Genomic DNA, 15,692 nt, shown 5'->3' with positions numbered 1-15,692 from the left:
TCCCGCGGTGAGAAGGACTGTGGGGCACCCTGGTACCAGCCGTACAACTGTGGACAGGTGACCTCACCTGTCCAGCCTCAGCGGCCCTACCTGTACAATGGGTTAATAATGGACCTCCCTCCAGGTGGTGTGGGGAGTCAGATGGGGAGAGGCTTGGCACAGCACCCCGCGTTGGGAAAGCGTCCAGCGAAGGTCGCGAGGTGATCCACACAATACTGTCGAGCGCCAGCCCCGACCTCTGGAGCAGGGATGTGGCTTTATTCCGCTCCATCTTCTCTCCAAGGAGGCCTCTGGAGCCGGCCAGATCCAGATTTGCATCCCACGTGGTGACCCTGAGCCAGTGCCATACCTCCTCGTGCCTCAGTCCTCTGTGAAGTGGGGCCAATAACGCCGACCTCACAGGGTCCTGGGGGGAAGGGGGCACTCTACTTGTGACTTCCGGCTTTACCTGTGACTTCCGGCGAGCTTACTGTTTCCCATTTCTTCCAGTTTCCTTCTAGGACACCTCCCCTACTTTTGGAAAAAGGATGAGGTTTGTGGCCGCGTGCTCCAAGATGTATTTTTGGATTGGTGGGTCCTAATTTGTCATTTGTTGCCCTTGCTCTAGTCTGGGTCCCTCATGGATCGGCTCCCCTGACCCAGGCCCTGTCTTTCACATGCCCTCCCTCCTCCCCTGTGGCCACTCCCACCCCGAGCTCTTCCTCCTCTCTGAATGGAGAGACAGACCAGGCTGGTTCGAAAGGCGAGCTCTGCCATTCGTCAGACCCGCGACCTTGGACCAGCCGTCTCTGAGCCTCAGTTTCCTCATCTGTAAACTGGGTGTGGGAGTGTGACTAGCTAAGAGTCCTTGTTTGGGGTGGAACTTTACACTTTCAAAGCATTTTCAATGACATGCTATCGCTTGATTCCCAGCACAACCTTTGGGGCAAAGGAGTGTGGCAACCCCATTTCGTGGAAGTGGAGGCTGAGGCCCAGTGGGGGCTGTGACTCAGCAGTGAGTCAGCCCGAGGCCCTTGGCGAGCCCGGTCCTGGGGTGGGATGCCCTGTTTCTCCAGCTGGGCCTGGGCTGGTGATTTTGACAGCCTCTTTCGGATCACTTTGGTTTCTAGGGCTAAGAAGTACGGGCCCGTCGTGCGGGTCAACGTCTTCCACAAAACCTCGGTCATCGTCACAAGCCCAGAGTCGGTCAAGGTAGGAAGCAGCGTGATTTTCATGAGGAGAGCCCTCCGCTCCCCAAGGCAGGGGGCAGGAAACTTGGCCTGGGGGGAATCGTAGGAGAAAAGTTCAAGCCACACGCATTTGGGCTGGTTTTCTGAGGCTCCAAAAGGGAGTGGCATCTTTCTAACCACCTACTATTTGGGGGCTCCGAAGAGCAGGACTGTTTGATGTGGGCAGTGGGTGGGGACTTTACTGTTGGACTCATTTGGGTTGGGAGCCTTGCCCAACTGGTGCACATGTGCTCACCTGTTAGCCTCGGTGCCTTCATCTGCAAGGTGGGCTTATAACCCTCCTCAGGGCTATGAAGTGAATTAAGTATTGATCAATTTATTTAACAAGTAAAGGGTCAAAAGATGCTTAAACAGTGTTTACTTTGGACCATGCACTTTTCTATGTCCTTTACAATTATGAACCCGTTTAATGTCATAGGAGTAGGAACTCCTATTAGTCTCCGTTTTTGGAGATGAGGAAACCAAGACAGGTGGCATTAATTGGTCTGTAATGCGTGCAGGATTGTGTCTACTGTGTAGGTACTAAGAATGGCCATCAGATTGTCTCTTTGGAAGTTAGCAGAACGGGGCTCAAGCCTGGGTTCAACTGGCTATGGGACCTCGGACAAGTTACTTCAACTCTCTGGGCCTCTGTTTCCTTGTTTGTAAGACAGGGATGATGCCTTTCTTACAGGTGATTATCAGAATGGGACTGAAGTGATGTATGTGAGCCATCTAGCCCACGCCTGGCACACAACAATCGCTCAGTAAATAATGGTGCTGTTATTCTTACAGCGGGTACTCAGATGATGTGTAGGGTGATTCTCTGCATGGAGGAGGGTATGGTGGCACAAAGAGGCATAAAATACAACTTAGGGTCTAGATCAGGAGACAAAATAAACAATTACGGTGTCTCTAACAGGAAGTTACAAATAATTTTATTTTAAAAAGTTTAATTTCAAATGCAGAAACAGTTTAAGACTTTAAAGCATGCTACCAAAAGCCATACACAAAAACCTTCATGATGCTGAATGAGAAAAGCAGCAGAAAGGTATATATTAAGATGAATGACATCGATAGATATTAAAGTGTTAAACCAACCTTGCATTCCTGGTCGTGATACAGTTTGCTCCTGCGTACGTGGACACATGGATATGATCTGCTCATCTTTTGTTAAGAATTTTTGTTTCTATCTTTATTCTTTTCTTACAATGCCTTTGTCTGGTTTTGGTATCAGGTTAATAGGCCTCAAAAGATGAGTTGGGAAATGGTTTCTGTCCTCTGTTTTCTGAAAGAGTTTGTATAGGAGTGATATTATTTCTTTCTTCAATGTTTGATAGAATTCACCAGTGAAGCCATTTGGACCTGGCATTTTTTTTGAGGGAAGTATTTTTTTTGTTTTGTCTCAACTATGCATTCACTTTCTTTCATTGATATATGACCATCCAAATTTTCGTTTTTTTCTTTAGTTTGGTGTCTTTCAAGGAATTTGTCCATTTCTTCTAAATGGTTGAAATGACTGGAATAAAGCTGTCTACAGTATTTATTTATTATCTTTTTAATGTCTACCAGATCTATGGTGATGTTCCTTCTTTCATTCTTGAGAATAGTAACTTGGGTTTTCTCTTCTTGATCAAGTTAGCAAAAGATTTATCAGTCTTCATCTTCTCAAAGAACCAGCTTTTGTTTTATTGCTTTTCTCCATTGTTTGTCCATTTTCTATTTTATTGGTTTCTGCTCTTTATTATTTTCTTCCTCTACTCGTTTGGAGTTCAGTTTGTTCTTGTTCTTATATTTTAAGATGAGAGCATAGATAATTCATTTTAGACTTTGTTTCTTTTCTGATACAAGCATTACAAACTGTATATTTCCCTGTAGGCACTAGCTTAGCACAAAGTGCCACACATTTCAATAGGTTGTGCTTTTACTTTCACTCGGTTCAAAATAATTTCTAACTTCTCTCGTGATTTTTTTCTTTGAACCACGAATTATTTAAATAAGTATAACGCAATTTCTAAACATTATGAGATTTTCCAGATATTTTCCTGTTATTGATTTCTAATTTAACTCTGTGAGACAAGACCGGAGAAAATACTGTTCACGATTTCAATCCTTTTCAATCTACTGCAGCTCGTTGTATGACCCGGCGTGTGGTCTGTTTTTATGAATGCGCGTGGGCACTTAAAAAGAACATATATTCTGCAATTGCTGAACAGAGTGTCTTAGGAATATCGGTCAGGTCAAGCTGCTGACAGTGTTATGCGCATCTTCTAAACCCTTACTAATCTGTCTACATGTTCTAGCAGTTTCTGAGGGAGGCGTGCTAAACTCTCCAATCACAATCAATCACGGATTCGTCTGTTTTTGCTTTCAGTCCTATCACTTTTGCTTCATGTATTTTAAAGTCGTGTTATTAGATCTGTGCCCATGTAGCGTTGTTATGTTGTTTAATGAATCGATTCTTTTATCTTCAGAAATGCCCCCATTTATCCTTGCTAATATTCTCTTTCCTGGCCTTTATTTTGTCTCATATTAATACAGCCATTCCGGCTGTCTCGTGCTTAGGGTCACGTGGTATATCTTTTTCTACTCTCTAGCTTCGAACCCACCTGAGTTTTTAAATTTAAAGTGGATTTCTTATAGATAGAATGTAGTTAGGCCTTGCTGTTTTACACAGTCTGACAATCTCTGCCTTTTAATCAAGGTGCTTAGGTCACTTACATTTAATGTAATCAGTAATAGGGTTAGCTTTATTATTTTTATTACCAATGTACTTATTAATAGGATTTAAATCTACCGTGTCGTTTGTTTTCTGTTTGTCTCATCTATTGTTTGTTCCCTTTTCCTCCTTTCCCGCCTTCTTTTGGGTTGAGTATGTTTTAGTATCTCATTTTATCTTACTGGTTATCCTAGGGTTCATAGTATAATCTTTAACTTATATCAATCTATCTTCAAGTAATATCATATCACTTCATCTCTGTATACTTTTAGGATTTTCTCTTTATCACTGATTTCAGAAATTTGATTATGATCTGCCTTGGTGTGTGATCTCCCTTTTCTTTGTGTTAATTTTACGTCAGACTCTTGCAATTTCTTGGATACGTGGATTCCTCAAGTACATTTGCAGCATTCGTAATACATGTGTTACAGCTCTCGTCTGTGAATTTCATCGTCTCTGTTATTTCTGGGCCTGGTTATGGGTCAGAATTTCCTGCTCATCGGCACGTGTAGAGATTTTCTATTGCACACTGAATGTTGTGGACTGTACACTGCGGAGTGCTTGATTTTGTTTTATTCCTTTAAAGAGCACTGGGCTGCGTTCTGGCAGATGGTAAAGTTACTTGCAGATCAGCTCGATCCTTTCCAGATTTGTTTTAGGGCTTTTGTAGGGTCGATGTGGAGTAGACTTTCACAGTAGAGCTAGTTTAGCCCGACTACTAACAAGTGACCCTTCTGGGGCCTCTAATAAAGGCCTCATGTCTGAGGTTTAGCTGTGGCCAGTGGGGACTGGAACAATTCTTGGCCTGTGTAAGTTGTGAGAATTATTCAGCCTATGGGTATCCAGTCATTCTCCTTTTCTCAGAAGTTTTTTTTGTTTGTTTTTTACCCAGTCTTGTGGAAGTTCACTCTACACGTGCACAGATTGGTATTCGTCCAAAGACACAGGTTTGCGCACAAGAGCTCTTTGTCTGCACCGTTCCCTCCTCTCCGGAACTCTGCCTACACCTTCTAGCCTCCTGTGCTTGGACCCTGATCGCGGGCTCATCAGTTTGGAAAGGCCGCTGAGCTGTGTCTGACTTTCCTCTTTGAGTGTCTTTGTCCTGAAATTGGCTCTAGGCAGAAGGCTGGAGTGATCCTAGGTCATGCCGCGTGATTTTTTTTTTCCTTTTCTTCCTCTCAGGGTTCACGATCCTGCACTGCCTATTGTCCAGTGCCTAAAAACAGACATTTCGTACATTGTTGCTCGCATTTCTGGTTGTTCATGGCAGAAGGGCAAGTCTCTCGCCGTTATCCCTTCGCAGGCAGAGGTGTGCTGTCAGCGTGGACAGCCAGTGAAGGCAGCGAGGTGCTGGGGATGCCCTGCGCATCCCTCATGTCCCAGAGCCCCTGGCTCACTGGGCCATCAGAGGATCCCCAGCTTTGGGGACAGCAGGTCACGGGGACGCCTTGCTGTAAAGGACACCTGTCAGAGCCTGTGCTGAGGCTGCTGTGCCTCTGCGTGGGGATTCCTCGGATCAGGTTGCGAAGAGGCAGCACAGACCTTAGGGTGCTCATGGATATTTGAGGGGGGCCTGGGAAGCCAGCCTTTACTGTGACATTTTTTGGCAGGAGAGGAGACCTGTGGGAGTGGGGTAGTGATGGAACTGGCTTACAAATGACAGTGTTTGGGTGGGGTCCCCAGGATGTGGATCATGACCCAAAGTCAGCTATTTCTGGGGGTTCTTTTCATCTGAACGATTGATATTAGACCCCTGGGAGCTAAGCTCACAGATACTAGCTGCCCCTGGGTTGACATACAGCAGAGATGTCACCTTCTGCTTCCCAGCACCCGCAGGATAAAGCTCAGCATCCCCCGGGCCAGGCCCCTTAAGCCCCTGGCTGCCCCTCCCCACTCCACACGGCTCTGCCTGGATGCGCCAGGCGTCCGGGGGCTTCCCCTGCCTGCATCTCAGCGCTCTCTCCCCTCCCCCACAGCAAATTCCCTAGATTCAAGTCCTATGGCCACCATTTACCATATGCGTGACCTTGGGCCAGTTTTAAATCTCAGTGTCTTCATCTATATGGAAGACGAGCATAGAAGCACCACCCATGTCTTAGAGTTGACGGGGCATTTAATGAGCTGTAGGATGCTGACGTGCGCCTGGCGTGTCTGGAGCACCTGCTGTGTGTCAGGCACCGTAGCCAACATTTTCATTTAGAACTAACTTACTCTTCACGGTAACCCTACCAGGCAGGCACTCTCTCATCCCCATCTTGTAAGACTGGGAAACTGAGGCCAGAGGTGGGAGTAATTCATGCAGGCTCACGGAGTTGTTGGCACACGGTGGAGTGAGGATGTTGAGCCCAGAGTCCGAGTCAAGCCAGCTGACCCCACAGCCTGAGTACCTGTAACCCCTGGGCTATACGGCCTCAAGACCCGTTAGCTAATGTTACTGTTGTGCCATCCAGCTCTTGATGAGGAAGCCGACCCTTCCTCCAGGAAGCCTTCCTTGACTTCTACGGCTCGGTTGGCACAAACAGCACTGAATCGGTGCCGAGTGTCCCTCCTGTGTTCCCAGAGCCCTCCCTTAGGGCTTCTTCGCTTCTCTCCTCTGGTTTCAGAGCAGCCCGTGTCCTTTCTTGTTCTCGCCACTTTGGAAGGTGGTGAGGTTGGGGTCCTGAGGTGAGTGTTAGGGTGATGGGACCCCCTGCACCCCCTCCCGCTGTGGTCACAGGAAAATCACTTTGCCCCTCTGCACCCTGCTTTCCTTATCCCTGAATGGGATGCCGATGCTTGAAGACGGGCCTTCTGGAGGGTCAGGCGAGGCCACACGTGCGAAGTGTCCGCAGTGCAGCCGACGCTCGGTTCAGGGTGATTATTTGGGGGCCTGTTGCACAAGAGTCAAGAGAACTGTGAGTCCTTCGCAGCCTCTCGCGGACATCCGAGCTCACGTGGGTTTTTTGGGGCTATTTAGAAGTTCCTGATGTCCACCAAGTATAACAAGGACTCCAAGATGTACCACGCGATCCAGACGGTGTTCGGCGAGCGGTAAGCCGTGGCCCGGGCTGTGAGCAGAGGGCCCCGGGCTCCAGGCCGCTGGCGTGGCACTAGGGCCCGGGGCCCTGGCTGCCGGGCCCACCACACATTCCCCATACATGGTGGCCTTCTCCGCTTTCCCCTCAGATGGCAGATGGGAGTGCGGGGGTCGCTGAGGTCGGGGCACATGATCACCCCATTTCTTTTTCATTTACTTTTTTATTTTCATCAGGGTAAAATTCACATACCGTAAAACTCACCATTTTAAGCACTTTGGAGGTACCATTCAGTGGCATTTGGTACATTCACGATGTGGCTTAACTATCACCACTGTCTAACTCGTCACCTCCAGAGGTGACCTGTACCATCAAGCAGTCAGTCCCCATTCCCAAACCCTGTTTTTCTCATCAAGTGCTTGTGTCCCCCGCAGACTGTTCGGCCAAGGCTTGCTGTCTGAATGTGACTACGAGCGCTGGCACAAGCAGCGGAAGGTCATGGATCTGGCCTTCAGCCGCAGGTGAGTGTGGCCAGCGAGGGCGGCGGGTCTTGGCCGGGAGGCTGCACAGGGACAGGCTGGGAACGGGGGTCTATTGGATGGGGCCTTATCAGGGAGAAAGGACAGGAAAGAACACTTTAGTGGTCAGAGAGAGTGAGACAGGCCGGCCAGTGGGACGCGAGGCTGAGAGAGGTCCCCACACTGTTTGTGAACATCAAGGGCTAGGTGACAGTGATGCCTGGAGGTATGGGGTCCCTGTCCCCCTGGAAATCCCCTGGCTCAGAACTCATCACTCCTCATCTGGACTTTTTTATTTGAGTTATTACAGTTTTCATTTTGAGATAACATTTTATTTTTAAAATAACTTTTATTGAGCTGTAATTCACATACCTTACGATACACCCATTTACAGGGTAGAATTTAAGCATTTTAAATTTATTCACAAAGTTGTACAACCATCACCGTAGTCAATTTTAGAGCGTTTTCATCACGCCCCAAAAGCAGTCACCCCTCATTTCCTCTCTCTGTCCCCAGCGCCTGGCAACCACTAATTTACGGTCTGTATCTATGAATTCTCACATTCTAGACATTTCTTATAAATGAAATCATATATGGTTTTTTTGTGCCTGGCTTCTTTCACTTAGCATAATGTTTTTGAGGTTCATCCATGTTACAGGATGTATCAGAAATTCATTCCTTTTTATTTCCAAATAAAATTGCATCGTGCAGACATCCCACAGTTCGTTTACCCATTCATTAGTTGACGGTTGGTCGAGGCGTTTCCACATTTTTACTGTCATGAATAATGCTGCTCTAAACAGTCGTGTACAAGTTTGTGAGTGGACCTGTGTTTCCAGTTCCCTGGGCGTATGCCTAGGAGTGGGTGGCTGGGTCATATGGTTTGCAATTTTGAGGAAAGTAATCTTTTCTTTTGATGTAATTTCAAATTTACAGAAAAATTGCCAGAATAGTCTAAGGGACTCCTGTATATCTCTTACCCAGATTCACGGACTTGTTTATTGTTTAAATCACCATTTGCTTTATCATTTTTTCTCTCTGTGTATATATAAATATATTTACCATTTTCTCTGGGTGTACATACATATATGTATTTTTTTTTTAGTATAGTGCATATTTTTAAAAAAATCATTTGAGAGTAAGTTTTGAGAGTAAGTTGGGGGCATTGTGATCCCTTCCCTTAAATAATTTTGTGTGTATTTCCTGAGAACAAGGACATTCTCTGACATGACTACAGTTCAGTTATCAAAATGAGGAAGTTTAACATTAATCCAATACTGTTATCTAATATTCAGTCTATATTTAAATTTTGTTGTTTTTTTGTGCAATTACAGCTGTTTTTTTTCCTCATATAGGGTCCAATCCAGGTTCATGTATTACATTTCATTGCCATGTCTCTTTCTCCTGCATTCTAGAATAGTTCTTAGTCTTTCCTTGACCTTCTTGACCTTAAGATTACAGGCCAGTTTTGTTGAATGTCCTTCAATTTAAGTTCGTTGGCTGTTTCTGTGTGATTACACCCAACTTACCCTTTTTGGTGGAAAGGGCACAGAGGGGATGTTGTGTCTCCCTCGCGGCATCATATCGGGAGGCATATGCTATCAATTTGTTCAATTGCCGAAGTTGTTAACTTCCCTCGCTTGGTTAAGGCCGTGTCCTCCAGCTTTCTCCACTGAGAAGTTGCCACTTAGTATGTAACCTGTGGGTGAATACAGATACATCCTCACCTGACTTTCATCACAGCCTCCTCCCTGGCCTCCCTGCCTCCTGCCTCCCTCATCTGGTGCATCCACCTCACTGTCCTGGAAAGATCTTGCTAAAACTCAGATCTGGCCGCATCACTCCCCTGTCCTGAAGCCTTCAATGGGTCCCTATTATCTGAAAGCTAAAGGTCAGACCCTACCCACCCTTAGTCCCCTCCAGCCTTTGTGCCTTCTCTTCTCCACTGGGTTCTTTCTGGTGTCTCTGCCTATGTTCCTAGAATCCCTTCTGCCTTCTGTGCTCCCAAGGGAACACTGGGCCTTTTTTTTTAATACCCAGCTAAGATGTCACTGCTTAGAGAAATCGTTCCCTGACCTTCCAAGGCTGAGTTATGTTCTTGTCATGCCCACTGCAGTGATTCTCATTCACATCCACCTCTCTTACTAGACCTCAGGTTTCTGAAGGCAGATGATACACTCTGTCCCTGGACCCTGTACCTAGCATTGCACCAGGCACTGTGAAAGCCCTCCAGGAGTGCCCATAGAGTGAATGAATACATTAATAAAATAATGAATTGAAATAGTCTTGGACTTACTGCAGAGCTTCCAGGAGTGAGAACGAGAAGGAATAGATTAGAAAGAAGCGTTTATTTCATAAAAACTTGCTGCACCAAGAGCCAGGGTTACGAAGGCCAGCCAAGGCGGCATGGTTCCTGCCCTCAGAAAGCTCTGAAGTTATCCGAGGACATGGATTCTAACCAGAGGACCACCCACAGTGCTCGCGACTTAAACACCAGTGGCGTCATCTGGGTACGCCCATTCCGGCACTCGGGACCTTGCGTTCGAACAGCGCTTCACGTCCTATTAAGTGCTTTCACAGACATTTTTATTTTTCAAAATTAATTGTGGTTAAGATACACGTAACGTAAAATACGCTGTCTTGCCCATTCTGAGCCGTACTGTTCAGTGGTCTCAAGTATGGTCACATCGTTGTGCGACCGTCCCCACACCTTTTTATTTTTCATTTTCACAATAAGGTAGTTATCGAAGAGATGACTCTTGCATTGGAAATGCAAAATTCACAAAGTTTATGAAAAAAGATTTGGAAGATGCCTGTGTTTATGAAAGTGTTTTGACTCTTGCTGAATTCTAATTCATTAATGAGGAGAGAAAAAAGACCCATTGCTGAGTTTCATCTCTAGCCATTATCCACTAGAATAGCATTATGTACTTTAAATAACATTGGGAGAGTAAATTGCCAGTTTCTGGTCTTTCAGATATTATTTTTACTGAGAGACCTTGGTCCAGTCATTTTCATAAAAGACAAGGGGGGTGGGATTTTACTGTATCACTAACGCTCCGGCCCAAAGTTTGTACTTACAATAGCTGCAGGAGATTCAGTGTTGTTATGGTAACCAGCCACGTGCTATCCAAACAGTCAACTTGAATGCGATTGAAAAAGAAAAAAGACAATTACAAAGAATCTTGCAAATAAATATGTACTTGCAAACCATATAAGTGCTATGAAGAAAAAGTCAGGGGTGCCATGGGAGCATGTAATGGGCCTACTTGGGGCTCAGAAGACATTTCCCCAAGGAGGCGGCTTTTCGGTGTCCATCTGGAGAGTGGGCAGGTGTTAAGGTGGTAATGGGGCATGAGGATGGAGGCTGGCAGGGAGGAGAGCTCCGGGCAGAGGGGACAGCATGTGCAAAGGCCCTGAGGTGGGAAGCAGCATTGTGCTTTGAAAGAGCTAAAAGACCATTTTAATAGGAAGGCAATGCTGCAGGCGGGAGTCAGCAAGGGACGGGGTCTGCCCCCCGGGCCCAAGTGAGAACGTTTGCCTCTCTCCTAAGAGTGACAGAGCACGTCAAAGTGTTTTAGGTTGGTAAGGGACCAGAGCAGAGTGGTGACCTGGGCCACAGGGGATAAGCGGGGTGGGGATCAGTAGCAGTGAGCACTGAGAATTCCTAAGAGTTTAGACTTGTCATCAAGCACAGAGGTGTGGGGTCCTGCGCGAGACCCGGAAGTCGAGCAGGGCTGCTGGAAAGGCAACGAAGAGCTGATTTTCTTTTCTAATTAAAACACTTGCTCTTTTTTCTCTTCTCCCGTTTTTTTCTTTTGAATGTTTTAAAACACTTTTTATTTAGAAACAATTTCAAATTTCTAGACAAGTTTCAAGAGTAAGAATAAGAGGAAGAACACCCCTATATTCTTTACCCAGATTGTTAACATGAAAAATTGCTTTTAATTTCAAAAGCAGCATTTTCTGTTAGTTAATATTTCTAATTATATTAGAAATATGTAATGTTCAAAGTTGCAGTCTTCCCCCTTCCCACTCCCTCAGGGGTACCGTTTTTGTGAGTTTGGAGCACATCCTTCCATATCTCTTTCTGAGCTCTATGCCTGGCAGATGAGCTGGGTAGATGTCCTGGGGCAGAGGGCTCTGTGGGTTGAAAGCTCTGGGTCTGAGGACTAATTTCCATGAAGGATTGGGCACTGTGATTGCTCAAGACAGGGCATGAAATGGGAAAACAAAAGGCTGCAGATAGCAGCCCTGGGCAGAGCAGGTAAGGAGAGCGGGCAGTGCCAGCGGAGAAGTTGAAGAGGGACCTTCATGGGCTCTGGAGGTCCCAGAGGCCTTTCTTTCCTTCCTTCCTGCTGTCCTCTGGGGTTTCTACACAGCCACATCCCCTTGAGCTCAGAATTCAGGGACCCAGTGGCCGATGGAGGACCCGAGGAACCATTAGGACAAGGGCAAAGGGACAATGGCCATCCTGAGTGGAGGGGAATGGTGAAACCCCAGGGTTTAGTTTGATTACTACAACCCCAACATGTAAGCTGAGCCTCCAGGGGAGACCAGAAAGGCTGGGAGGGGCCACCACTGCCACTCTGTACGCTGGCCTCCTCCCAGAGAGTGGGGCACAGAGCAGCTGCAGCCCTAGGCCAGTCCCGGTGGCCACTGATTTGTGTGCTTTTCCTCAGCTCCTTGGTTAGCTTGATGGAAACATTCAACGAGAAGGCGGAGCAGCTGGTGGAGATTCTGGAAGGCAAGGCGGATGGGCAGACCCCGGTGTCCATGCAGGAAATGCTGACCTGCACCACCATTGACATCCTGGCCAAGGTGACGCGCGGATGGCAGGGCGCGGGGTGGCGGGGGCTGTGCCACGCGGGACAGTGGGCTCTTCTTCCTTCCTCCTGCCCTGTCCCTGCTGTTCTTCCCTCCCTCGGAGCTACCCCATGTCAGCCCCTTCTCTGAGCCGAGAGCTTCACACCTCCTTGAAAATTCAAAACGACCTGGAATGAGATTAGAGCCACAAACTCATTCTCTAAAAACGGACGCTAAGAGGTGTGGGGACTGGCCTGTGGCCCGTCGGGGGCAGAGCAGGACCGGACCTCAAGTCTGCCTGAATCCCACTTCAAAGCCCACCTCCACCGGGTAATGGCTTGGCTTTTCACCCTGGCAGACCGGCGGTGGCCCAGATGACCCGAAACCCAGGTAAAGGCAGGTCAGCTAGAGCACAGGGACAGTGAACGCAGTCACTGTTATTCGAAGATTCACTGGGAAGCTGGGTATAGAATGGACCCCCAAGGCAGGCTGCCTTTTAGGGGAGATGTATCTTGTCAAGGAAGGAGGCCGAGGTTTATCGAGTAGCTACTATGTGCTACTTAACCCTCAGCACATTCAGCGGGCTCGGAGTTACCATGGTTCAGTCTGAGGAGTCGATGACACGACACACGTCAGACTCAGGGCCTGGGTCTCTAAATGGCGCCAGGCACTGCCCTGGGTCTTTGGTCTTCTCACGCCCTGGGTGCGACCCCGCCCTCCTCTCTTCCCAGGCAGCCTTTGGGTTGGAGACCAGCATGCTGCTGGGTGCCCAGAAGCCTCTGTCTGGGAAAGTGAAGCGGATCCTGGAGGGTATCAGCGCGTCCCGCAACACTCTGGCGAAGGTATGGCCTCCGCGCCCCTCCTGGTGACCAGCCACCATCGCTGGTGCTCTCCTCACTCGCTGGAGCCCCTCCTCCAGTGATTTTTTTCAGAATGAGTTTTGAGCTCTGCTATGTATGTCCCACGTGACTCCTGAATCACTTGGGGTTTGCACACACTGCCCGAAGTAGAGGCTCTGAATGAAAGTAGTTTAAGCAGGTTATTAGGAATCACTCGTTCTCTCGTGTAAAGTGACCCCTGAAGCAGGCCATCTAGGGTGGCTGTGATGGCTCCACAATGTCAGATAGATGTTCCTGGATTTTTCTTGTGTTCTGCTGTCTCCGGCACGTCACCTCATTGTCATAAGATGGCAGCTGCGACTCCAGCTATTCCCTCCTTGTTCCGGGCTTGAAGGAGGAAGAAGGGAGAAAGGTGGTACTTGAATTGATTCTCAGAAAGAGGCCCAGGGCCCCTCCCGTTCCCTGGAACCTCAGCCTCTGAGTTTGCGGTCCTCGGATGCCACCCGTCCTTTCGGCTCTCGGTCCCACCCCCCTTCCCTCTGGCAGTGTTTCCTCCTGCACTGCAAACCTAACCACCTCCATCCTTCAGGGATCCCTGCTTGTTTTCTAGTGCATCCTGGATGCTGTAAGGCATCTTTCCCGTCATTTCTAGAGATTTGGTGCAGGAAGCGGAAGCCGAGGACACTTGGGCTTAGTCCGCCTTCTTGCCCCAGTTTCCCCCGCTGTTTTACCTTTTCTCGAACTCTCTGGCGTTCTTCCGGCCTCCGAGCTTGCCAGTGCTGCTGTGGTTTTCCGAAGTCCTTCTGGAGCTGGGGTGGGGGGGGGGGGGGGGGGGGGGGGGGAAGGGCGAGGGACGCGTGCGGTTCGCTGGACCGCCCTGAGCTGCGACTCTCGTCTAGTTCATGCCAGGGAAGTGGAAGCAGCTGCGCGAGATCCGGGAGAGCATCCGCTTCCTGCGCCAGGTTGGCAAGGACTGGGTGCAGCGCCGCAGGGAGGCCCTCAAGAGGGGGGAGGACGTCCCCGCCGACATCCTCACGCAGATCCTCAAAGGTGCGGCTCCGACCCGTCAGAGCGACCGGTCACGGCTGACTCTAGATGTCTCGGGATGGCGCGGGGGAGAGGGGGGTCGTCCCCAGCTGTGCATGGGGAAAGGGGGCAGGAGTGTGAGCGTTGCAGATGTCACTGCTGGGGCCTGAGCCTCTCTTTGTCTTTCAGCCGAAGAGGGGGCCCAGGATGACAAGATTCTGCTGGACAACTTCGTCACCTTCTTCATTGCTGGTCCGTAGTGTCAGCGGTGACTGAGGGCTCAGAGCTTTGCAGACACGATGGAACTGTGGGGTCCCTAAAACCCCTACCAAGAGATTTCTCAGGCTGTCTAATCAGAGCTCTGCTGTGGGATTGGGGGGCTGGATGGGGGCGGGAGGAGCAGAGCCCTCTCTCTCTGCTTAGGGAGATCCAGGAGGCCCCCTTGGTGGCATCTGACCTGGTGATGGAGCTGGCAGTCGCGCAGACTTGTGAAGCTGCCTTTGGGGGCTCAGGAGAGCTTGCCATGTGAATTCAGGGTTCTCCTTCACTCAGAATTCAAGTTGGGGGGCCATCAGTAAGCTAATGCAAAGACATGCTAGGCATCTTCATTCACTGGCTCATCAAATATTTCTTGAGCATCTGTCTTCACCTAGAAGACGGCCCCGCACCCATCAGGGACCCCTCGGGTGCTGCTGCCTCAGCGGAGGCTCAGTGATCGGGCCCGTTAGAATCTCTCCGTGGCTTTTGCGCCCTCACGTCTCACAGTTTCAGCTGTGTATTTATTGGTGTAATTCGATGAGGCCTGTCCGATGGTGGTGGTAGACAGACAGACAGACACAGATGGACAGGATTGGTTGGGAACCTGGCGGGGGGTGGATTTTCGGAAGAGGGAGAAGCAACACAGCTGCCCTGCTCTGCCCCAGCCCCCTACAGTGTCTGGACACTGGGTCCCAGTTGGCAACGCAGAGCCAGGGCCAGGCCGGACTTCCGGCTGCTTCTGCTATCCACCCCCATCCCTTGTACCCCTCAGCCCCCAGCAGGGTTCCTGGCTGTGACTCATGCTCTTACCCGTCCTGAGAGCAGCTGGGACTCACCTCCCAGCACCTACATGCTGCGAGGTGTAGGCCCTTCTCTTGTGTATGAGCGGGCCCTTGAGGCCCCTTGGCTGGCAGTGGTTGCCACCTGGTAAGCCACCTGCCCCTTTACAGGAAATTCCTGCCATGCAGGAATTTCCCTCACAGGCCAGTTGGGGGCTCTGACTATGAACTTGGCCAGATGCTGCCCAAACTCAAAATTAGCTCTCTCAGGGCAAAGTCACCACTGGTCCCTGAGGCTACAGGGGCGCCCTCTGTGGACTTTAGGAGCTGGTGCTTGCGTGGGGGGGAGACATGGCCTTGGGCTCGAAAGCCTTGCTTGACTTGAGTCCCAGCTCCGCTCCTCCTGCTGCTTCACCTCAGAGAGACACATGCCTCTCAGCCACAGCTTTTTCTTCTGCAAAATGGGGACGAACATCGCTCTAGGCCACTTGACTGCATTGGCTGGCACAGGCAACATGGCATCTG

General features: G+C 49.1%; 2 protein-coding genes across 2 annotated transcripts in view; both read left to right on the top strand.

Moving 5' to 3' along the window:
* HHIPL1 (HHIP like 1) overlaps positions 1-3,350 on the top strand; it is a 44,988-nt gene extending 41,638 nt beyond the window's left edge. The window contains exons 9-10 of the mRNA XM_023520480.1: positions 1,110-1,191; positions 3,339-3,350. Coding sequence (XP_023376248.1) covers positions 1,110-1,191; positions 3,339-3,350 — 94 coding nt within the window. The remainder of the gene's footprint in view (positions 1-1,109; positions 1,192-3,338) is intronic.
* LOC105302289 (cholesterol 24-hydroxylase) overlaps positions 1-15,692 on the top strand; it is a 31,996-nt gene that overhangs the window by 7,838 nt on the left and 8,466 nt on the right. Inside the window, exons 2-9 of the mRNA XM_011375253.1 lie at positions 490-570; positions 1,110-1,191; positions 6,884-6,957; positions 7,376-7,462; positions 12,142-12,280; positions 12,997-13,107; positions 14,004-14,154; positions 14,320-14,382. Of these exons, the coding sequence (XP_011373555.1) occupies positions 6,893-6,957; positions 7,376-7,462; positions 12,142-12,280; positions 12,997-13,107; positions 14,004-14,154; positions 14,320-14,382 (616 nt within the window). The 5' untranslated portion in view covers positions 490-570; positions 1,110-1,191; positions 6,884-6,892. The remainder of the gene's footprint in view (positions 1-489; positions 571-1,109; positions 1,192-6,883; positions 6,958-7,375; positions 7,463-12,141; positions 12,281-12,996; positions 13,108-14,003; positions 14,155-14,319; positions 14,383-15,692) is intronic.

This window comes from Pteropus vampyrus, unplaced genomic scaffold (assembly GCF_000151845.1).
Source record: "Pteropus vampyrus isolate Shadow unplaced genomic scaffold, Pvam_2.0 Scaffold268, whole genome shotgun sequence".
In the NCBI taxonomy this organism is placed as follows: Eukaryota; Metazoa; Chordata; class Mammalia; order Chiroptera; family Pteropodidae; genus Pteropus; species Pteropus vampyrus.
Note: the sequence above shows the minus strand (reverse complement) of the source record. Positions and strands in the feature narration are given on the sequence as shown.